Genomic DNA, 25,246 nt, shown 5'->3' with positions numbered 1-25,246 from the left:
GACGGGGTTTCACCATGTTGGCCAGGCTGGTCTTGAACTCCTGATCTCAGGTGATTCACCCACCTCAGCCTCCCAAAGTGCTGGGATTATAGGCGTGAGCCACCACGCCCAGCCAATGAGCTAGTTCTTAGCATGTTATCTGGCTAGAAAATCAAGGAAGGAGTTAAAGGCAAATATGTAGGAAACATCTGAGTGGACTGGACTGAGCCTGGTCTACAACCCTTCACCATGATATTCGCATGCCTTCAACACAAGGCAATACTTGGTAACTGCTCAGAAAATACTTACTGGATGAATAAATGAACTATAGGACAAGGCTGAAAATTTGAATTCTGTTAAAAAATAAAGTTATGAGCAATTTCTTAATATATTTTAAAGACAGTGCTGTATATTGAAGAGGTAGATCGTGATGAATACTTAATATTTATTTCGGGGAATTTTAGCTTGTTTAGAGCCTTATGGGTCCATTTCAAGTTAGTTTAGTGCCCACTATATTCCCAGACACTAGGAGTGCATGAGGAGTGCAGCATAAAACACACCCTTGCTCTCTGGTTGATCTTGGTCAAGTGGAAGGGACAGGCATGGAGGGGCATGGTGGAATGAGCACCATGCTGGAGTCATGTTCTCAGGGTGCAAAGGAAAGTTCCATCAATGCTGCGGGAGGGGAGGGTGGTTTTGGTTTGGGAACACCAAACCCATGACATGAACTGGGTTATGAAGAACAGGTAGGGTTTCTCCAGGTGGAGAACGAGGAAAAGGCAGAGGGGACGAGATGCGCAAAGGCATGGATAGAGGCAATGGGGGTGAAGCCACCAGACACCTTTGGGGAGACGGCAATTGTGTTTATGAGGTACAGAGTGAAAGTGGGGGAAAGGGAAACAGACTTGGGGACAGGTAGGGGCCGCATGGCTCAGAACTCATTTGCCCACAGAGCAGAAGGGCTTAATCTCGTGGCAAAGGGAAACCGCAGAAGGGACTTAAGCAGAAAAGTGATCTGATCAGATGGATACTTGAAAGATAACTCTGGCAATGGAGGGAAGGGTGGGCAAGAGAGGCTAAGACTAGAGAAGGCAGGCAGGCCAGGTGACAAACTGGTGAGGGAAAAACTGGGAGAGATGAGAAGATCCAGAGATCTCAGCTGTAGCAAAAGCAATGAATGGGTGAGATGTTAAGGAAGGTGAGTTCAGGTGTGAGGTCAAGCAGAGGGCAAGGATATGTTTAACACTGCAATCCTCATGCAGAGACTGTGCTATTAACATAATAGGTACTAAACTAACTTGAAATGGACCCACAAGGCTCTGAAAAAGCTAAAATTACTTGCTCTGTAAGTGAACGAAAACATTTAAACCATCGCTTACATGCATACTAACATCATATGTGCTAAATACAGACTCATATACTTGTGACACCTTTCATTTTGGCCTGTCGCCTGAAAATCAATACCCTTTTAATTAAAAAAAAAGGGTGGGTTGACTCTGCAAACCAACTTCAACAATAATGACCTCTGCTGGCTTTTTAGCGCATTTGCTTCCAGCTGAACCCAAGGAATTAACTTTACTGGGGTCCCACTCTTTGGTTTCAAGTGGGAAACCAAAGTCCCCTTCCATGGAGATCAAGTGCCAGCATGGAGAGTTTTATCCTCAAGAACCCGAGCCGCAGGAGCTCTGTAAAGAAGCCCAGCATGCTCTGCTAGAAGATTCGACTCGCAGTCAGGTTGAATGTGATGGCTAAGCACAGCTGGGTGATGCCTGAGAGCAAGGAATTTGAGTTCAGGAAAGGAACTGAGGAGTGGTAGTGACATCTTGTAAGGGCAAGCTTTCTATCTGCCTTGCACTAGCGGCACTAGAAGAATTGGCCCTCGGCTTATGAACAAGACCCTAGGGCTGGACCATTGAAGACGGTGAGAAGATAAGAAACTCAATCAGATGATACAGACGGTAAGTTAGAATCACTAGATTTTGGCAAGCTTTCTGGGTGCTCTACAATTAGCCTAGGCAAGCTAATTAAAAAAGCATCATATCTAAGATAGTAGTAAGTGAATTCTCTACCAAAAGACATATAGAACACTGCAACTTTCAATTACCTAATGATTTCTATGACAAACTGTGAATAAGTAATCCATTCTAATAATAATAACCATTGAAAGTTCCTTTAGTACAGTCTATATTCATATCCATTGCATAGAATTACAGTCACATCCTCATACTCTCTGAAACAACTTTGCCCAAGTATTTTTACAATTTCTTAACGGAGGGTTTTCAATCCTTTACTTCTACAATCTTCAGTGCTGACCCTCTTCCTCCATCGTCCTACTCCTCCAGGCGCCTTCCCCGACCATTTCAAAAGTATAACATCAGAAAAGTAATGCTGAAACACAAACCAAATGCCTTATGATCAATACAAGTTCATTGCATAAACTAGGATGTTGGTTAAGGTGCAATAATTAAGTGCAAAACCTCAAAATGTCTACTGATAATCCTGTGACTCCATAAAGCATCTGAACAAAAGAGACTAACAAGTGAAGAGTCCAGTGTCTCACCCAGCTCCACATCTTGATCATCGGTAAGCACAAGAATAATGTTGGGTCGAATGTTTTTTCGTTCCTGCTGTATCCGTCCTCTGAACCTCGGGGATCTGACAGTCGAACAGAGGCTTCCCAGCAATTCTGTGCCCAGGACAGCCAAAACCAGAGCACAGCAAGAATACTTCATTGTATTTGGTCCAATGTTGCAAAACTGACAAAATGTCTCCGTCTCCTGATTTCTGGAGTTCTGGGCAGTCAGAGAAAAACGGAGACGGTGAGACTAAAATGAAATCCAAACTCCAAGCACAGTTGCAGAAAAAGGGCTACAAATAAGTCAGTATTGGCACATAAGCTGGCAGAGACAGGGTTGTACATGAGTCAGAAATAGCAAACCCTCACAAGCGCTGGGTAGTTTTTTAAGCACTTGATTATTTTGCAAATTCACTTTTGTCCTTTATTCTCATTCCAACTTTTCCTATTTCAATTCATTGCCAAAATAGAATTTCCAACACAGAGCTCAAATGTAAAAGCTTTCTGACAAGAGCTAATACCTTGAATTAGGTATCCTGGTTGAATAATCAATTTCTATTCTCAGAGGTATTCAGAACATCTGCAGATAGGGTCCTGGAAGGAGGAGAAAAAAATACAAAGGAAATATCAGTCAACGATTTTAAAAACAGATTTTCGATCTGAAGTAGTCTCTTGCAACAGCATATTATATGTGTATATATTACATATATTTTTTCTTCTGTGCTCCAAAAGGGAGGAACAGAAGGAAACAACTTTCAGAACTGCAGAACTGCTAACAAATGACTCAAATGCTATCTTCATTTCATAATCAGCTCCATAAAAGGGTGGTAAGGTATCGCCCTGCTCACACTCTGACAGTACTTTACACATCCCCAACAGAGCTGACGATCGATTAGGAAGAGCCAGCAGTGCCAGGGAAACAACAGAGCGTTGGGAACGAGTGTTTGCATGTGGGAAGCAGATGGCGCAAGGGGCCTGTTGGGGAGCGCTGACTCACCTGCGTGTGATACTGAGTACCTAGCAAGCAGAACGAAACACACGCCACACCTGTCATTTGTCATCTGCATTATATCATTCACTACCCAGGAGAGTCTTTTCTGCTGACAAAGACTTCATAGTAAGTGACTGGGACAATTTTTTCCAGCCTCTGAAAACCTCCTCACTGTCCCCCATCAATCAATCACCAGAAGGAAAAGGTGCTTCCTCCGTGCAAGGCTGGTTCCCCTGTCCTCAGCTTGTGCCGGCACCTAAGTGGACAGAACACTCTTTTGATTGTCAATCACCAGGCTTACTGCTGGCGAGACCGGTAAGGCACAGATAGCACAGGGGTTTCGCTTTGCTGCAGATCTTAAACCTGCGAAGCAAAACGATTGATTGGCCCTGAGGCTGGAGTTAGCGGCTACCCTTCCACATTAAAAAATAAATAAATAAAATCCAGAAGGGCGAGCTGCAAAATCTTTGCAAAGCTGCACAGAAGGAGGCTTTTGAAAGGGTTGGAAAAATGCCCCTCTCACTTTGGAACACTAACCTGCTGAAAGCTTTTCTCTTGGAAAGATAGCAAAGGGCTCATTAAAAAAATAAAATCTTTGTCTCATATGTCATGAGGGAACAACTTTATGGGAATTTAGGCTGCCCTAAAATTAATTAGATAGCAGTCTGTTTCATCAGTCACTCAGTCCCCATACACCTGAGAATCTGTATTTTGATCTGCAACAATAAACTGGCATTGGATAAGTAGGCATAACTAATTAAGTGTAAGCATCGCATAGCAGGAGGAAAGGGCTCCATCTCTCAACTTCATGCCCTTAATTCTGGAGGGTGACAGGGGGTAGTGAAAGAAGAAAGACTGGATACCATATACATTATTTTGTTTTACACAAACACACACATATTTTAAACTTTATGAGCTGTTTTGTAAACAGTTCTAATGCTTTTCACTCTGCAGCCTGTAATTATACTGCAGGAGAGAGAAAGAGACAAAAAGAAATAGGTTTTTAAACAAAACTCTAGTGTCTGCAGCCAGGCAGTCCTGACTACATTATCTGCAACACACAAGCCAGCTCCAATTCATAATGGAGCTCTGTAGAAGTCACTAATGTAAGATTTGGTGCTTTCTTCTTAATAACTCAGGGTGATTCCACAGTGATTGCTGTGCATGCCGAACACTGAAAGCCTGCAATTATTCTGCACTGACTGTTTGACTTCTGTGCATTTGTTTTAAATCGTGAGACACTTGATACAGGCACGAAGGGACAGGAAAACTAAAGGAATAAAATGACAAACAATGGCTTGTTCTCACAAAGCATGGGTCAGGCTAAATAGTTAAATACAGAAATTTCTTAAGAGGTTGGTTCTTTAAGTAGTAAAACTTTGCTCACCTCTCAAAGCCTGCAGAGGTGTGTGAAGGGAGAGTTTGTGAAGACGGCGTTTGTGCACCCACTATAGTGTAAACCAACCTCTGCTGACAGTAGCAACCCGGGAGGAACAATTTCAGGCTCACTGCATTAGACAAATAGTGGCATTTGAGTTTAAATAATCAGCAACACGAGAAACTGGAAGTTCTTGACAATTCAGATGCTGATAACCTTTGCTGGAACCCAATCAACACTGCTAGTTATTCTTTTCTTTATCTTATTTACTTTACTTCTTCCTTTAGGAAAAAGCAAATTAGCTTTAATGATACCTTTGTGTAAACTACATCAAAAATCATTTCCTAATATGGAAAAGAGAGAGTGGTTTTTTCCTACGAAGCGAACTTCCCTTCTGGTGAATGAAAAGTGCAGAAAAGATCTACATTATTTTCTGCCACGGTTTATCTTATTTTTTTAACTAAAATTTTTTATTTTTATTGACAAATGATAATTATATATATTTACGGGGTTCAATTTGATGTTTTGATATATGTGTACTTTGTGGAATGATTATATCAAGCTAATTAACAGTCTATCTCCTCACATGCTTATCATTTTTTTTTTTTTTTGTAGTGAGAACATTGAAGAATCTACTCTGTTAGCATTTTTGAAACATACGATTAATTCATTGTTTTTAACTGTGGTCACCTTGCTGGGCAACAGATCTTGAAAATTTATTCCTCCTGTCTCACTAGAACTTTGGACCCTTTGGTCAGCTTCCCCCACCACCACCACCATTCAATTCAGGGAATTCGTACCTACAAGGATATACATTAAGTGGTCAAGAAAATTGAATTTTTCACCTAGTCTGGCCAGCAAGAGTCCTCTCTCTCTTTCATCTCATCTTCCTTCACGAAAACACACAAAACATGCCATTTTAGAAACACTGCACACAGACAATTCTTTATTCGAAAATGACCTTTCAAAGCCTGTCATCCTCTTACTGCCTGGTTTCCAGCTCCAGAAGGAAAAGAAGTAAAGAAGGGAAAAAAATCCTGACAGACAAAATGCAGAGCTTGACAGAAGAGACAAGGATGCAATGTTTGAATTGGATACTTTGTGGTGGACAACAAGAGTCCTTAGAGACTAGCAATTGGTCTTGAGAAAGAGTAGAAAATGAAAGAAATGTAGAAAGGTTTTTCTCACACATACAAAGTGAGTTTGAAGAACAGTGTTTTATTCTTCACTGATCAAGACCAGGATATAAGCTGCTTTTACTCCAACCCATAAAATGACAACAGCAGTTGTAGTTATGGCCAATTGGTGTGGAAAGTTTATAGGACTTTGTTTAGGGTGGTCAAGCCAAATTATAAAAGTGGCAATAAATGTTTCAAGTCACACGTAAAAGAAAAAGAAAAACAAAAAAAGACTGGAAAGATGTCCAGCCAACTGGATAGAAAGTTTAGGTCACATATGTTTGTCCCGCAATACCCCAATCTAAACTCAAGCCCTGTTGCTCCCAAAGGTTTAAGGGGACCTCTGTCTTCCCCAATCCCCCCTTTGGCTGGGCAGTTTGGTGCTAGGTCTCTAGAGGGGATGGTGGCCAATACATCAACAGCACCCTGCTTTTGTCTACAGCAGCAAAGTATAGTTTGGGACTTTTGGGGGACCCCGTGACCCTTTTGGGAGGTTCATGAGGTCAGAACTATTTTGATAAGAATACTGACACATTATTTGCTTTCTTCACTGTGCTGACATTTCTACAGATGATGTAAGAGCAATGGTACGTAGAGCCACTTTCCACTTTTGTCTTAGCATGAATGATAAAAGCTTCACATATAGTAAAAACAAACAAACAAAAAAACAAAAACAACAAAAAAATCCAGCTTCATTAAGATGAGGCAGTAAAATCACTAATTTTATGAAACCGTGACCTTGAGTGCACATGTTTTCTTTTCACTGTTCTGTTTTTTGAGATAGGAGGTTCACTCAAAATCCCTTGTTGGCTGGGGGAGTATGATGGCTGTCTTGAGGAAAGGCATGAGGGTGGCTGAGCTGCAAGCTAAAGTGGCTTTAAACAAAAAAAATGAAACACTACTTAAAATAATTTTTTTGGACTTGGATATTTGGCAGACATTTTACCAAATAATGAATGAAATAAGCCTATCATTTCAAGGGAAACAGTTGACAGTGTTTGTTACCAATGATAGAAATCTACCTTTCAAGCTAAAATTAGAATTTTGGAAAGCTTGTATACTCCACTTGGCAGACTTCCAATAAGTAACTTTTTCTGATGACAATGATAGTGATGTTAACAAATGTTATTTTTTGATATTGTAAAATGAAATGAGTCAACATTTAGAATATTTGCATAGTTCAGTGAACTAAATTTCCCAAATGATCACAGTGCTATAAAATCTTACATGAGTAAAATATTCATTCAAAGTACAAGATGACCACTGGATTCTATTGTAACAGAATGAAAAGTTCATTGATATGGTTTCAGATTTCTTAACACAACTAACCTTTAATGAATTATCACTTGCCAAGTTTTGTTGTAGTATCAAAGAATATCCACAAGTATCTGAAAAAGCTATTAAAATGCTTCTACCTTTCCAACTACTTATTCATGTCAGTCTGGATTTTATTACTGTACTTCAGCCAGAACAATGTATTTCAACAGATTGAATGTAGAAGCAGAAATAAGAATTCGACTTTCTTCTTTTCAGATAAACATTAAAGACATTTGCAAAAATGTAAAACGAATTCATAATTTATTCACAATTTTTTTTGTTTGGAAAATATAGTTTTTTAAATAAAATATATCATTTAGGTTAACATATAATAGATTCATTATTTTCAAAAGAATCAAATATTTTAAAATTTTATCAGTTTTCACTTCTAAGTATTAATAATTAAAATCCACATAAAAACTGTTGGGGCAAGAGTCTTCAATAAATTTTAATTATATAAAGGGATACTGAGCCCAACCAAAGGGTTTGAGAATTGCTGACTTATAGTGTACCTTGTTCTATAGTTAAGCCCAGACTCTCACATTTAAGGCTCTAGGTCTGGCCCTAGTCACAAGCTTCTCATTTACTTTTTTTCCTTAAAGCCTTGAAACTGTCCTCAGTTCTAAATGCCTGGTCTCAGATAAAAGTTGTTGATGAGTGATAAAATTCTGTGTTTTTTTATTCCCCAAGGAAAACATAAAATTTTACAAATGAATGCCCACACAGCTAAAGTATACAAGGGACAGGGTCAGAACAACCCACTTGCCACAGAAAAAAACCTCTCTAGGATGGGGCAAAAGAATTATTTCTAGTACAAAGCAATGGCACTTTATAGTTAGGCCAGAGAAAAAAGGGACACCATAACCAGTTGAAACAGCAGGGGCAGGGGAGATTATGCAGTTATGTGAAGGTGAATTTAGCCAGAACACACTTAGATTATTGTCAGAGGCAAGCAAAGTAGAATTAGGCCAGCAAGAAGCTGGTACCCACATCTCATCCTCCCATCCCACATTACTGTCTACATACATTTCTTAGGATCAGTTAACATGGCCCTTTCTCATTAATTTTGGCTTTTGAGTCTCCCAGAGATTACTTCTTTTCTTTAGAGTAAACCTTCAGGATGTGCTATCTTCTTTATAATATATGTGAATCCACGAAGAAGTTAATTTCTTCTTTTAACAACCCCATAGCTGGCAAAGTTCACCTACTGTTAATCTCCAGAAAGCCTGTTTCCTGGTCTAATTTATTACAACTCCAAGCAAAGAAGATAGACAATCATCCCCTCCTGGTGTAGTAACACTTTTATTCTCCTCGAATAATAAATCCTCTTCTAACAAACAATGACGGCTGAAAAGTGTATGCCTGTGACCTGGAGCACCTGTGGGGAAATATTTGGCTAAATCATGAGATCTTCCTTTCTCCTCTCCTCCTCCCACCCAACACTGTGAATCTTGAAATTGGAAGGAATCTTCAAAAGTCATCTATTCACACAGTGGTGAGTGTTGTTTATCCCTGGTGTATGGGGAGGGAGAGGGACAGGTTTTATTTTTTGGCTGAATTCATGTATATATTGAATTTTTTCAATAATTGGTTGCATTACAAAACATAGAAATAAATAAACTTAAGTTTTCTAGGTTTTTCTCTCTGTCTTCTCAGGGAGGAAGAAAATAGATGGAGTAGAAGATTGAGAAGGATTAAGTGAGAGTTGAAGAGTGAGAAGGATGAAGTGAGAAATGTACCTTTGAGACTCTGCCTCATAAAAGGAGGAACTAAAACCATATAAAATCAAGTTTCTGAAGGGCATTTTAGAGAATGCATAAAGTCCAAATTAAAATTTGTCCAGCTTCTTTCGGATGAAATGAACAAGACAAAGGAAAACAAACTGATCTAGATATTATGAAAACCACTGGAAGAACTCAATATTCCTGAAGCATATGTTACAAAGTGTCTAAAGGGACTAATAATGGTCATTGGTGACCAATTGTGGTCCAAATGATCAATGGTTTCAACAGTGGCAGTGAGATCCAAGAGAATGAGAACAAAGAGACAACTGGAATTCCAAAAGAAGAGGCAATGGAAACTTCAGTTAAAGTGGATTTGTATGAAATACTATGCAGCCATAAAAAGGAATGAGATCATGTCCTTTGCAGGAACATGGATGAACTTGGAAGCCATTATCCTCAGCAAACTAACACAGGAACAGAAAACCAAACAGCATATGTTCTCAGTTATAGGTGGGAGGTGAATGATGAGAACACATGGACATATGTGGGGGAACAGCACATGCTAGGGCCTGTTGAGGGGTTTTTAGGGTTGGGGGAGGGAGAGCATCAGGAAGAATAGCTAATGGATGCTGGGCTTAACACCTAGATAAAGGGATAACATGTGCAGCAAGCCACCACGACACACATTTACCTATGTAACAAACCTGCACATCCTGTACATGTACCCCTGGACTTAAAATAAAAGTTGATGAAAAAAAATAAAGTGGGTTTGGTGGAAGGACAACAATATTGTTAAAAAGAACTAGAATGTGATCTTGGGCATCTTAGCTATGTCTTAAAATATATGATTTATTACATTAAATTTCATTAAATTGGCCTTTGGTTTTATACATTTATAGTTTATTTGTACAGAAGTATCTTGAGATACTGCATTAGTCAGCAGAAGTAGTTTGTTGCAATAACAAAGAAATTCCAAATATGATAAAAGCATATTTGTCACTGGCACTGCAAGTCACACACAGGATGGCAGAGAGCTCTGCTCTGCCCAGCCATACATGGATGCACACTGACGGGGGCAGTGTTGTCCTGTTGCTGCAATAAGTAGACCAAGAAGCACGGGAAAAATAAGCTCAAGAATTTTGCAGGAGCTTTTCAGGGCTTCAACCTGAAAGTGACCCAGTTCACTTCTAACATTTCATTGGATGTGATTAGTCATGTGGCCCCACTCAACTGCAAGGGCATTGGAAAATTTAGCAGACCAAAGTGTTTGCTGAGCACTAATGTCTATGCCACAAACTTTATGTTTCATTAGTACCCTATGTCTTTCTCTTTCTCTACACACACACACACCACACACACACACACACACGTGTATGCCCACACACATACTTAAGATATGTGTATAAATATACGTACCCACACACAGACACATATCTCAAGTAACGAAGAAACAATCTTTCTCACAGTATAAAGTTCAATCATTCTTAGGTACTAAAAATATACTTTCGACAGATTCGGGGATTTTTTATACACGTTTCATTTTAGTCTGTTTTCCTGATGTACATAATCTGGCACAATGCAAATTTTTTAAAGTTCCACAATTCTCGAGATACGTTTAAGTTGAAGTAAATATTTTAAAAAAGACAATTAGATGGTATATTTATGTTTCGAAAGCATTTCTGGAAACACTATCTCATACTATGAGAAATGGTTTCGAAACATAAATATACCGTCTGAAAATCATTTCTTGAAATACTATCTTGCAGTCGTATGTAGGAAGAGGAACACCTGACTTTACTACATAAATGAAGCTGCAGTCAAGAGAACCCCACTGGCATACTTCCTTTTTGAGATGGAGTCTCACCTGTTGCCCAGGCTGGAGTGCAGTGGCATGATCTTGGCTCACTGCAACCTCCACCTCCCAGGTTCAAGTGATTCTCTTGTCTCAACCTCCTGAGTGGCTGAGATTACAGGTATACACCACCACACCTGGCTAATTTTTATATTTTTAATAGAGATGGGGTTTCACCATGTTGGCGGGCTGGTCTCGAACTCCTGACCTCAAGTGATCTGCCTGTCCTGGCCTCCCAAAGTGCTGGGATTACAGGTGTTAGCCACCGCAACCGTCCACTGGCCTACTTTCTATGCCATTAAGTTCACTGCCAATATAATGCTCTCTAACTTCTTCTAGGCGGTAAACACAGCAGAATGGGGAAACAAGCAGAGAAAGGACCAGGAAAGAAAGCTCTGGGAAACAGTGTGAAGGAGGTAATCGCATTTCAAAAGAAAATTCTCTTTCCTAGCTCAAGGCAAATTATGGAGATTAGCTGTATTTTTTCCAAAATGTATTACTTACAGGAGAACCTTAAAAAAAAAATCAAACATTTAAGCCGGGCACGGTGGCTCACGCCTATAATCCCAGCATTTTGGCAGGCTGAGGTGGGCAGATCACCTAAGGTCAGGAGTTCGAGACCAGCCTGACCAACTTGGTGAAACCCCGTCTCTACTAAAAATACAAAAACTAGCTGTGTGTGGTGTCTGGCACCTGTAGTCCCAGTTGCACGGGAGGCAGAGGCAGGAGAATTGCTTGAACCTGGAAGGCGGAGTTTGCAGTGAACTGAGATCATGCCACTGCACTTCAGCCTGGGCGACAGAGTGAGACTCGGTCTCAAAAAAAAAAAAAAAAAAATTCAAACATCCTATTAAAGCCAATGTCTTTGCTTGGAGACATTTTCAAGGAAACTTTAAAATTCAGATTAGTTTATGTATTAATATTTTAAAAAATCGTCCTTTACAAGTTGTACTGGGAAATAGTGTTTTGAGATCTTTTGTCCTAATGGTTAAATACATAATTCCCAGTCTTTAAATAACAAAATCATCTTCACCATGTACCTAAATCCCTGAGCTACCTTCAGACATTGGGTCCCCTTCAGCTCTGTACTCCTCTCTCAATGACTAACAAGCACAGCTTTACAATTATCAAGGAAAAAGAGCAACCCTACTTAAATTTCTCGTGAAATTCAGGTCTGCAGTCTTGGAAAATATCACAGTAGAAAAAACTCAGTAACTAGTATGCCCATCTAGGAAAATTAATTTACTGTATTAATCTTAGCAATAAAGCATATAATGAATAAAAATTGCCTGTCAGTTATCATTGACACTAGTGTAATCTATGATATTCTTATTCAATCAAATTCACCTTCCTATCTTCAAATCACTATCTGGACATAGAGATATTTATAAATTTCTATTTTTTCCTTTTTTTTTGAGATCGAGTCTTGTTCTGTTGCCTGGGCTGGAGTGCAGTGGTGTGATCCAGGCTCACTGCAACTTCCGCCTCCAGGTTCAAGCAATTCTCCTGTCTCAGCCTCCTGAGTAGCTGGGATTACAAGTGTGCACCACCACACCCAGCTAATTTTTGTATTTTTAGTAGAGAGGGGGTTTCACTATGTTGGCCAGGCTGGTCTTGAACTCCTGACCTCTGATGATCCACCCACCTTGGCCTCCCAAAGTGCTGGGATTACAGGCGTGAGCCACCGCGTCTGGCCAATTTCTTTTCTTTTCTTTTCTTTTTTTTTAAGAAAGACTAACAACTCAAGAGATACAACAGGAGATTTCTAAAACCATAATTTTCCTAACATTTATAGATTCAAATAATGAATCGGTAGTGCCTTGAAACTTTATGACATCTGTCTTAGTTCACTTGCTGGACAGAAGTTGGGAAATACTTTAGCTAATAAAAACTTAGCATTTTACTCTAATGTTACAAAAGAGTAACCTTTATGAAGTTTTATGCATAAGAATTTATAGAATGAAAATGTTAAGAGCCACATTAGCATCCTAAGCTGTTACTTATCTTATATGTCAAATAAATCTTCCTGAAAAGGCTCAGATTATGATCTAGGTCCATGAACATATAAGGCAAACTTACACTTACTGTCACTGTGGAGTGTCTTTATAAATAGATGTTTATAGGCGGACCAGTCCTTAGAATTCTTCCATACAAACGCCCAGTGGTGTTCCACTTCCAGAATTTATTTTCTCACTCATTACACTCTACTTTGTTTTAAACCTTCATTTCTCAGCACACACAAGAACAGCACTTGTCACACAAAGCAGCTGATATAATTAAGCCAGATGATGGGCCCCACACGTAAAGCCAGCCATTCATGAAAGCTGGTCACCAGAGGCCATTTCAAACAATGCATATTTTAAAGTCATCTAAAGTAATCCCTTCTCTCTGCTGATTTGGTTTCCATGAAGTCTTAAGCACATGTGTGCTGCAAAAAGGAGGTTTATTAAAACCTGATGTGATATTATAGATTATAGTACAACAGGGTTGGGTTGATTTTAATATCTGTCTTCAAAAAGAAAAGCAATCTTTAATAATATTTGCAAGCTTACTAAAACATCATGCATGGAAAGGAAGCTAGATGATGTTTATTAATTAAGGAAAAACAAAAATAAAGACTGCACTCATGTTCTCTTGATTAGGGTATATATAAAATTTGCACAAAAATTGGGGGGAAACGAAAACAGTTTTTACTGATGAGTGGATTAGCCAAACATAGCAACTATTTTCCAACTATAGTGAAGAGCTTGGTTTATTTGGAAAATGCTTTATAAAGTTGTGAATCTGAAGTCTAACATTCCCTTGGCCCGCTCTGGTGAAATATTATGAAATGTGTCATAGAACAACATTTGACAATTTCAAAATATTAATAGCTGTCATCATTAATAGAAGTATACTAAGTCTGGCTGCCTGCAAAGTTTACCAGGGCTCCTAAAGTTTACCGAGACCTCCAGCCCTGGTGGACTTCTAGATGTTTTGTTAATTTGCTGGTTCTCTCCGATCTTTCTTTGTGTTTCATGACTGTATTTAGTTTCAATCAGGGATGAAAATACAAAGGCTTGGATTTGACATGCGTCTGGTCCTCCATAGCAGGATCTCTTGCATACAGCATATGCTTGAAGTACACACGAAAGGAAGCATGTAAATGATAATAAACTGTTTTTGCGAAATCAGCAAAAGTAGTGCTCTGGCACGCAGGCCATCTACTTTTTCTCCTTGGAACATGGCTTCAGGGGACAGATGGTATATGAGAAAGGAGGTTAGCAAGCCTGACTTTGGAGAGCTAATGTGAAGGAGGTGTTCTGGAAAACACCTTGTGGAATCTCTAAGTCTGAAAAGGATCTTAAAGTTCACCTCCATCAACCTTTAGTGAATAAAACTTCTCACTCATCAGTGAATAATGTCCCTGTGTAGGTAACAAGGGACTCACTAGGCCACCTGTTTAGTTTAGGGTGAGATTTCAGATTAGGAAATTATCCCTTTTATTGAACAAAAATCTGCCTTCCCCTTTCTTCTAGATGCTTACGCATGCTCTATTCTTCTGAGCCACACAAAACAATTCTATATATTTTTTTACATAACAAATGATTTAAATAATTCAAGATTGTTTCTATCTAACTCCTAAATCATCTCTTACAAAACATACCTACGTGGTGGTTTACTCGTAATTACGGGAGAGAGTTGGAAGGGATTATTTTTAATTTGGCCATTGGTTGGTTAACTATTGGATCAATAAATCCTATAAAACTGTAGTTACACAAATAGCAAGCCAGCATATTTAATGCCCATCTGGCTCAAAGGGATTTTGACTACTAGACTACTGCAAATCAATGGTTTCCAAATTCACTAAGAAAAATGTCCTTATGTACCACTATTTTCATGCTTGAACTAAATCCAAATCAGAAATCTTCCAAAATTTGCATAATTAAATTGCTAATTAGTTTTATTGGAGAATAAAGCCAGGCAAGAAAGATGAAGATCCAGGCTAGCGTCATAATCCAAGTACTGATTTTTTAAAAAATTCCTTGACAACTTACTGATTTCCTTCTAGTAATTAGATTTTGAGGAAGCTTTTCTTCCCAAAAGAAACATCTTTACCACACATGGCTCCTAACTTCAGAATACTGGATACTTTAAAAGAGCTGTGCAAGAGAAGAACAACCCTTAAACAAGGGTCCTAGGCTCAAGTACTTAATTCATAACGTGGAGCAGAGGTTCATCAGAATCACCTAGAAGTCTTGTTAATTACTCCAGCGTTTTTGATTCTGGGATGAGGCCTATACAATTGCTTTTTTTTTTTTTTTTTTTTCCAAATGGAGTCTTGCTCTGTCACCTAGGCTGGAGTGCAATTGCGCAATCTCGGCTCACTGCAAGCTCCGCCTCCCGGGTTCACGCCATTCTCTTGCCTCAGCCTCCCGAGTAGCTGGGACTACAGGCGCCCAACACCACGCCTGGCTAATTTTTAAAATTTTTTTAGTAGAGATGGAGTTTCACCATTTTGGCCAGGATGGTCTCAATCTCTTGACCTCGTGATCCGCCTGCCTCGGCCTCCCAAAGTGCTGGGATTACAGGCATGAGCCACCAAGCCCAACCAAAATTGCTTTTTTTTTGTGATGGAATTTCACTCTTGTTGCCCAGGCTGGAGTGCAGTAGTGTGATCTCAGCTCACTGCAACCTTTACCTCCTGGGGTCAAGTGATTCTCCTGCCTCAGCCTCCTGAGTAGCTGGGACTACAGGCACGCACCACCATGCCCAGCTAATTTTTGTATTTTGGGGAGAGACGAGGTTTCAACATGTTGGCCAGCCAGGTCTTGAACTCCTGGCCTCTGGTGATCTACCCACCTTGGCCTCTCAAAGTGCTGGGATTACAGGCGTGAGCCACCACGCCTGGCCTTAAAATTGCATTTCTAGCAAGTTCCCAGGTGATGCTGATGCTGACGGTACTGGTCTACAGTACAGCGATCAATCCACTAGCACCAATGAAAGGAAAAGTGAAGCCCAGCCAAGCAGGTGTTGCAAGTCTCTTCCATGAAGGCTGACTCCTCAGACCTTTGCATGGGCTGAGGCAGCTAAGCATTTACAAGATAGGATTAATGATACTGCCAATTATTTTGTAGCTGATAGGACTGTATTTAGGATCATCCTTCCCAGAGTTGCCAAGAAGGCAAACATGCCAACACACAGTCTATCCTAGGCATCAACAACTGAAGGAGTTTTCCATGGGAGAACCTTCACCTCCTTCAACAAGTATCCAGAAGTGTTCTTTTGAGTGGCTTTCAAATGACCAGCTAACATCTCTTTCCATGTCTGAAGGAATAAGATTGCTCAAATTCAAAATTCTTGACATATGTGAACTAACAGACTCTAACAGGGGCCCACGCTGGAGTTTGTTAATAAGCTCAAAGATAGGTTCACCACTCCCAGGTTGAAATTTTCATCTTAAGGTAAATTAGTACCAGAGATTAAGGAGGCAGAGTGAGTTACTTGGCTTTTGTTTTCATAAAGCCCTGATTCAGTTTACCAATTCTGTTCAGCCTTATCTGCCAATCACCCCCTGTGGGCCTTTCATCACCTATGGCCTCCTCTTTGAGACAATGGCAGGTGAATGTAGCTGCAGTAGGAAACAAACTTTGAATCGATTAAACAATATGATCCAAAAAATGTATGTAACCACCATGATAGGAAAGACACCATGACATTAGGTGCTCCTGGGAATGCTGAGTTGAATCCTTCGTCCCACACTGTGGAAGAGTAGGGAAAGGGATGTGGCCACACAAAGTGAGCTGGAAAAGTGGGGCAGGATTCACAGGGACCAGGTGCAGTGGGTTGAAATTGGGCCAAGGTCATGTTTGCAACCTTCCAAACGACTTTATCTACCTCAATTCTTATCGCAGCAACCCCAAATTGGGACACGTGGTCTGATACCCGGTTGAGAAGGGCAAACAATTTTGGAGCCCTGGTTTTCCAGTTGCCTGACTTCAGGGAGTAACTTCCAGCACCACGTGGACTAGTGCCAGGACCTTGGCACAACCGAAAGGGTTCACGCCTGGTCTTCTTTCCTTCTCTCTTTTTGCTCCCTTTTCCCCTCACCCCCTCATTTTATCGCCAGCTCCTCCTTCATTCCTCAGATCCTACAGCCCCATTCTGCCCCCTGACTGACAAAAGTCCCTCACCACTCCACTTTTTTCTTTTTGTTCTCCTGAGTTTCCAACTTCCCACAATTTCCAAGATGTGGATGACACTCAACTCTTAATCAAGAAGCAAGAATTTTTGCTAATATCCATTGAGCATGTGCCATGTATTAGACCTTTCATAGTCATTAGTTTATCATAGCCACACACCAATGAAGTAGGAACTATTTTCACTCTTTTTTTTTTTTTTTAAACGAGAAAACTGAGATTCAGGGAAGTTCAGGGATCTGTTCAAGATTACACAGTAAGGGCAGAACGGGGACGACCCCACACCAACATCTTTCTTCGTAAGTGTTCTGTTTTTGCATTTTCTCTTGAAGTGCATTTTCACTCTAAAAGATCTTGTATGTCTAGAGAATTTCAAACTGGCAAAATTAATGGGGGGAAATTTTGAGGGGCAAAAATGAGCTTCAGGTGAATCTGCCACTGTGCCTTACAGCATCTCCCTGGGAGAACAAAACAGGCCATCAGTATTGCAGCCACACACCACGTACAGCCCCCCTTTCACCTTCCAAACAGAAGCGGACCCCTCAGAACTCAGTAAAACAAAGAGTCGTTGCTGGGTGAGAGAGTGGACTGGCGTGGTTAAACATGAATATTCAAGACCACGAGTCACAGCTCCATGAATTCGAGGGTCTCCTCTATTTGTATTTAGCATTGTGGAGTCGCGAGACAACTTGCAATGATTAATTAATCCTTGGTAACAAGGCAGAAGGTGAAATAATTTGTGCATAGTCACGCAGTCGGTCATTCTCAGGCTCCGAGTTAGTACTGGTGTGCTTGGTTTTCCAGAAACAGAAAGCTGTCCTTAACCCACACCTTAATGAGTGACATCATCTTCAATATCCCCAGTCCATGAAAATTCCATCCTCTGAGATCCCCCTCCCAGCCCAGCCCCAGCAGGACTTGTCTCCCCAACTTCAAGGAGATGAGGCCAGGCATCCTGGCTTGTGGGGTGCAGGAGGCACAATCTAGCTAATACTTTGCATTTGGCTGCTTGTGGCTGTTTTCCCACCATCCCCTCAAGTGCAATTTTAACTGAGGCTATTCACAGTAATACCTCAATTATCGATCACAGTAGGGGAAAAGAGGGTCTCTAGATATGTGAATTTCCATACTTGAACTGTTTAAAAGCTCCAACTTAAAACAAGCAAATAAAAATAAAATATTTTAAAGCACACGGAATTTGCACAGGGAACCCCTTAAAGCTCACAACAAAAAAAGGGTTATTTCCTCCTGTTTCATGGAGGGGGCAGTGGCTCCATGCTGCTCCAAGCTGTGGCTCTTCTCACTCCAGAACTTGGGCTGAGGCATGGCATTGTCATGGCAGGAGCAGGACTGCTGATGGAAACTGGGAATGCTGTTCAAAGCATCTGCTTACACAGGGCATCTGGCACACCTGCTGATCTGCCATTGGCTAAAGCAAGCCATAGGGTCGAGCCCAGGGCAGGGTGGGTATACGTTCTGCTCTCCTGGTAGCCCTGGGTGGGGATGTTGATTTCCTTCACTTCTCTGGTTTGTGTGTGTGTATGTGTGTGGGGAGGTGGTGACAATCATTGGGGACTGTGACAAAATCTAACATACACACTTTCAAAAATTAATTACATATTTCCTGGTAATCAGTACAAAAATTAATTACATATTTCCGGTCATCAGTACTGCAGATGATGTCACTGTTTTTTTTTTTTTTTTTTTTTTTGGCTTTGGGTCATCAATATTAACATCCAAGTCTGGGCATGATGGCTTATGCCTGTAATCCCAGCACTTTGGGAGGCCAAGGTGGGTGGATAACTTGAGGTCAGGAGTTCAAGACCAGCCTGGCCAACATGGTGAAACCCCGTCTCTACTAAAAATACAAAAAAAGTCAGCCAAGCATGGTGGTGCATGCCTGTAATCCTAGCTACTCAGGAGGCTGAGGTGGGAGGATTGCTTGAACCCGGGAGGTGGAGGCTGCAGTGAGCCGAGATCATGCCACTGCACACTCCAGCTTGGGCAAGACAGAGTGAGACTCCATCTCAAAAAAAAAAAAAAAAAAAAAAATTAACATCCAAAGTGCTCTAGGCTATGATTTTGACTTTTTCTAAGGGATACTGGGATGTGGAAAGCAGTTTGCCCAATACATAAATGACACCAGACCCACACTGTTTGAAATTCCTTATGGATGCTTTTCATAATATTGTTTTCACCTCCTTTGCTATCAATGATCATTTCTAGTTATCACTGGAGTGTTTACACTTGTCTTCTAATGTGCTAGGGAGAGTATTCTCCCACCTTCTCCCTTCTATAATAATATGTGAGGGAGATACCAGGAGGAGGCTTGTTAGACCTCATTAGATTCATGTTTAAAATGAGAATGAAGACATGAGGGTCTCTCAAGTCCTTTGTGTGTGAGCATGGTGGCAAAAGGTTGTGTTGGGGGCATCATCGGTTTATTAGAATTCCGCTTGCTTTTGCTTTTGTTTCCCTGTTTTTGCGGGCTGGTTGAGGGTGTTAGATAAATGAACTTAGAGAAGATTGAGCTGGATTAAGTTCTAAGCACTCCTGCTTTGCCATTTTCCATATTTAACAGATTTTTTTCCAGATACTTCAGTAAGCATTAACACTACCTGCAATTTGTTCAATTCCATTTATTCTCACTTCCAGAAACATTTTGATTTAGCAACCCTTTGTTGAACACCTGTATAAGGCACTTCATCAGGCACTACTGAGATAATGGAAAAGAGTCCTGCCTTTGAATGGAAAGTCATATGCTATGCTACGTATAATACACTTTCAAAATGTGTTGGTAACGCCCTTCACTTTAAAGGTGGAGCAGATGGCACACTTTGAAAGGCCCCAGGGCTTCCTGGGGTGTGTGTGATACTCTCTGTGGGTTGAGATTACCCTGAACACCACAGTGGCGTGCAGCGCTCATGTTTTTCAAATGAAAACAAACCCCAAAGAGCCATATTCGCCAAAGTAGATGAAAGTCAATCGTTTTCAACTTGGTTAGTGCACAACTATTTCCTAGCTAGCATTTTCCTCTAATATATATTTAGTTATCTTCTGAAAGCCTGACCTTGCATTGGTAATAACTGATCTGTGAACCAGATTTTTCATATGCTTAGGTAGTTTCTTATATCTCAAATCCCATGGGAAGATATTTGCTCTTTCATGGATAAAATAATTCATTCTGTGTTCACAAGGCATCACAGTTCAGGCAAATATTTTGGTATAAATCATCAAATTTGCTCTTCATAACTTATATGGGCAATTAGAGCAGGCGTTATTATTCCTCCCCTACCCACCCCACCTCCACCTACCACAGTCGCTTGACAAAGCGTAACCTGAAATTATACTCAGGTCTTCTGACTCCAAGGCTGGTAGTTATTTTCCAACATAAATCACTTATTTTTCATTTTTATAATTGTCAACTTGATCGTTCATGGATATGGATGGTAAAAATATATAAGCTAATATAACGTGCAGACAAGCAAAGAAAAGATGTATTTGCACTCATTTCAAACCTTCTTATTGTTACTTTTCACAAAACTCACACAAGTAGAATATTGGTTTCAGGTTTACTTCTTCTTTCTGCACAAACACAACAACCAGTAAAAATACAGAGGTAACGACTTCCCGAGTCATGCGAATATAGTGAGTTGAAGTGTTAATGCTGCTTCCTAATAATTTTAGCAACATTATGATGTTGCTCAGAGTACTCTTAATAGACTCTTACGTTTTAATAAAGTATGTGAAAAACAATATTTTGGTAAAAATATGCTACAAAATAGCTCAGATTAAATCACTCGAGGATTAATAATTTAAGGAAAGCCTTGAAGATACGTTGATTTTAACATTTTAAACAGTCTTTTTACAAAAACAGATTAGGAAGTTAGATTGATTATACCGAAAATGCATTTGGGCTTGGCATGAAACTCAAAATAATTTTAAATAGAAAAGGACTGCTTTGTGGGAATTTAGCATCTTTCCTGTGGACAGCAGCTGGAAAGCTTGTAATTTTCTAGGTAGGACTCATGGGGAAGAGGGCAAGGGAATGTGCTACATTCCTGGAAATTCACCTCACCTTGAATCATAGCTTTGCCTGACCACGGGGATAAATGTAGAAGACAAAATAGTTTCCCATATAATAATGATAAGGCACAACTTTATTTTGTCTGATAGCAACAATCTATTTTCTCCATACTGTGAACTCATCTCATTTCTGTTACTATTTCTAGAACACAATTACATTTTCATTTTTTTGCTGTTGTAGAGTCCTAAATGATGTGGTGCAAACTGCTAATTCCCTACCTCATCATTCATTGTCTTCTTTATTTACAACAAGATCCCAATTTTATTTGCAGTGCCCAGCTATAGGTGACTTTTCTTAGTTGCCGTGGCAACTCTATGTGTCCACACGATTGATTTCTTTCCAGTGAGATGTAATGAAAGGATTGTGTGGGACCGTTCTATAAAAGACCGTGGAGGCTGGACATGGTGGCTCATGCCTGTAATCTCAGCACTTTGGGAGGCCGAGGCAGGCAGATCACCTGAGGTCAGGAGTTGGAGACCAGCCTGGCCAACATGGTGAAACCACGTCTCTACTAAAAAGATCAAAGCAAACCAAATAAAACAAAACAAAACATCAGCTGGGTGTGGACTGAGGCAGGAGAATCCCTTGAACCTGGAAGGTGGAGGTTGCAGTGAGCCAAGATCGCGCCACTGCACTCCAGCCTGGGAGAAAAGAGTGAAATTATGTCTCAAAAAAAAAAAAAAAAAAAAAAAAAAAAAAAAAAAAAAAAAAAAAAAAGAAGAAACAAACCCAAACCAAAACAAACAAAACAAAAAGAAGCAAAAACAAAAGAAACAAAAGACTGTGGGTGGCCGTTTGTCATATGTCATGACTGGAGTTTCGGCAGCCATCTTGGACCATGAGAAGTTCTCCCAGATGGAATGCTCCATCGTGTAGTAAAGAGAGACAAGAATCCTGAGTCCCTAGTGGCTAATGTCCCAGTCTTGATGCCCTGACTCTGAATTTTCTTTACTTGAGAGAATAAAACCTTTTGTCAAGAAGGCCCTATTTTGGTTTTTGCTATGTGTAGTCAAATACCCAATTACTTCTCCTAACGAACCCGACAGTTTTTTCTCATTCTACACCCATCCTGGATTTAAAATGTTAGGACATCATGGCCGTTAACATCAGACCAGAAGAGTTTGGTTTATATTTGAAATAGGACAAACAATAACAATATGGTAAGTGCTATGAAATTGATAGAGGCAAGTGGGAACAGGAAATTCTCTCAACAGACATTAAGCTCCAAACTCTATTTAACTCATATTTAAGGCAGTTTAAGGTTTCTGGATCAAATAAAGAATATTAGGAATCTCTCATGAGACATAGAAATGAAAAAAAAAAGGATTCCTTTATCTTTTTATACTTTTTAAGGATTCAAGTATATTTCATTATGCCTTGAATTGCTCTTTAGCTTCTTTAAAAAACAACAACATTGAAAAGCCTAGAGTCGGCCGGGCACGGTGGCTCAAGCCTGTAATCCCAGCACTTTGGGAGGCCAAGACGGGCGGATCACAAGGTCAGGAGATCGAGACCATCCTGGCTAACACGGTGAAACCCCGTCTCTACTAAAAATACAAAAAACTAGCCGGGCGAGGTGGCGGGCGCCTGTAGTCCCAGCTACTCGGGAGGCTGAGGCAGGAGAATGGCCTGAACCCGGGAGGCGGAGCTTGCAGTGAGCTGAGATCCAGCCACTGCACTCCAGCCTGGGCGACAGAGTGAGACTCCGTCTCCAAAATGCGGACAAAAAAAAAAAAAAAAGAAAAGAAAAGCCTAGAGTCTTCACACAAGCAATCTACCTGGACTCTACCTGAGTTTTCCTGAAAGAGGTTAAGGGGTAACCCCCAAAGGATGGATTTTCATATTTTATATCCAAAAGAAGAATTTCAGTATTTTCAGAAAATATTGCTAAAGATATTCTATATTTTCTTAACCAATTGTAAAATTGTGATGTTGGATACAAAGATGATACTAAAAACAACTCCACATGAATTTTGGCACATGTTTACTCATAAGAAAAACTTGATTATCTGTCTTCATCTGCAGGCATTTTCCCCATTTCCTTTCTCACTCATGCAAATATGACTTTCATTTTCAGTTGAAAATAGGAATTCTGCTTTCACAGAATAGCAAAGGATTTTTTAAAGAAACAAGGTTTCTAGGCTTTAAAGGAATTTTAAAAAGTGATTTGTTGGGCCAGGTGTGGTGGCTCACCCCTGTAATCCCAGCACTTTGGGAGGCCAAGGCGGGCGGATCATGAGATCAGGAGTTCGAGACCAGCCTGACCAACATGGTGAAATTCCGTCTCTACTAAAAATACAACAATTAGCCGGGTGTGGTGGTACGTGCCTATAATCCCAGCTACTCAGGAGGCTGAGGTAGGAGAATTACCTGAACCTGGGAGGCAGAGGTTGCAGTGAGCCAAGATCATGCCACTGCACTCCAACCTGGGCGACAGAATGAGACTCTATCTCACAAAAAACAAAAAACCAAAACATTTGTTTTGTATAAATGTCTCAGTTATACCTCAAATTAGAATTCCAAAAACTCAAATTAATACGTTACAACACACTATTCTTAGACTTGTGAAACTGATTTTATAGTAATTACTAAACTCTAAACTTATTAATAAACTAGCAAAGTTTAGAAAGAAAAACATGAATGGGTAAATCGAAATATCTTAGCCAATTTGATTTATGCATAACTACCATGAAATGGAAATAATTTGATAAACTTGATTAGTTTAGACTATGATTGCCAAACTGTTTCCTGTCATGGAAAATACTAACATTGATTATATACAGCACACTAGGATAAGCAGATGAGGCCACTCACAGTCCAAGGGCCTCTGGCCATCCCAGGCCTGCCCAGCCATCCCGAGGCTGAGCAGGTAGATATCTTGGTATACCTGTAGTCCACATCTTGACAAATCTGTAATCCATTTGTGGCCCACTGCCAACATAGAGTGATGCTAGGATGCTGCAGTCTAGAGAAGCAATTGGGCTATGAGGATTCCTAAATGATGTGGCTATTTGTCAGAAAAAAGATTGTAAAGGTATTGAACACAGATGATTAAAAAAAATCAGGGGCTCCTATTTACAATAGCAAAGACATGCAATCAACACAAATGCCCATCAATGGTAGACTGGATAAAGGAAATGTGGTACCTATACATTGTGGAATACTACGCAGCCATAAAAATGAACAAGATCATGTCCTTTGCAGGGATGTGGATGAAGCTGGAAGCCATTATCCTCGGCAAACTAATGCAGGAACAGAAAACAAAACACTGCATGTTCTCATTTATAAGTGGGAGCTGAGCAATGAGAACACATGGATACAGGGAGGGGAATAGTACACATTAAGATCTGTCAGAGGAGGGTGGGGGTTGGGGAGAGCATTAGGGAAAATAGCCAATGCATGCTGGGTTTAATGCCTAGGTGATGGATGATAGGTGCAGCCAACCACCATGGCACATGTTTGTTACCTATGTAACAAACCTGCATATCTTGCACATGTACCCTGGAATTTAAAAAAATAAAATAAACAACAAAAACAACAACAACAACAACAACAAAATCAGGGGCTTAATTTATATAATTGCAAGTATGGAATGTATACAGTGGTGTTTTTAGAGTAATTAAAAAAACAAATAGTCTGATTTGATCAATAAGAAGTATCAATTGGATGGTTGCTAAATCTCTATCTCATAGAACCACAGACTCGTAGAAGTTTGTCACGCTTGTCAGAGGGAGTCCCATGTTGTTTTTGTCTAGGTTAAGACTAGTTGGGGTGCCCTCTTCTCTCACAAGTGGGGCCATTTCATATCAATTTGCTTTATCCCCATATTTCTGTATAATGTGGATGCCATCTATGACATTTGATTGAATTTAGTGGGAAATTAATATATAGAACTGGAGACATTATCCTTTCTTCCCTGTTAATTTCACCACCTTCTTCACTCCTGCTCTGTCATTTTCTATCACGCTTCTCCCAAACGCACACTT

The 25,246-nt window shown here is 40.1% G+C and overlaps 1 protein-coding gene across 8 annotated transcripts in view; it reads right to left on the bottom strand.

Annotated features, from left to right (window-relative positions):
- The window catches only part of SULF1 (sulfatase 1), a 195,007-nt gene that overhangs the window by 91,264 nt on the left and 78,497 nt on the right, over nt 1–25,246 (bottom strand). For 7 of the 8 annotated variants that reach the window (XR_003120772.1, XR_003120771.1, XM_025393779.1 and 4 more), the window contains 2 exons: nt 3,076–3,148; nt 2,540–2,771 (listed from right to left, as the gene is read on the bottom strand). Coding sequence is in view for 6 of the 8 variants with exons in the window: in XM_025393779.1 (XP_025249564.1) it covers nt 2,540–2,711 (172 nt within the window). In the remaining 2 variants the exon portion in view is untranslated. Of the gene's footprint in view, nt 1–2,539; nt 2,772–3,075; nt 3,246–25,246 lie in introns of those variants that run through there. The other variant, XM_025393774.1, reaches the window with a different exon arrangement.

The sequence above is a fragment of the Theropithecus gelada genome, chromosome 8 (genome assembly GCF_003255815.1).
Source record: "Theropithecus gelada isolate Dixy chromosome 8, Tgel_1.0, whole genome shotgun sequence".
NCBI classification, from domain to species: Eukaryota; Metazoa; Chordata; class Mammalia; order Primates; family Cercopithecidae; genus Theropithecus; species Theropithecus gelada.
The sequence above is the reverse complement of the archived record's forward strand: the minus strand, read 5'-3'. Positions and strand labels throughout refer to the sequence as shown.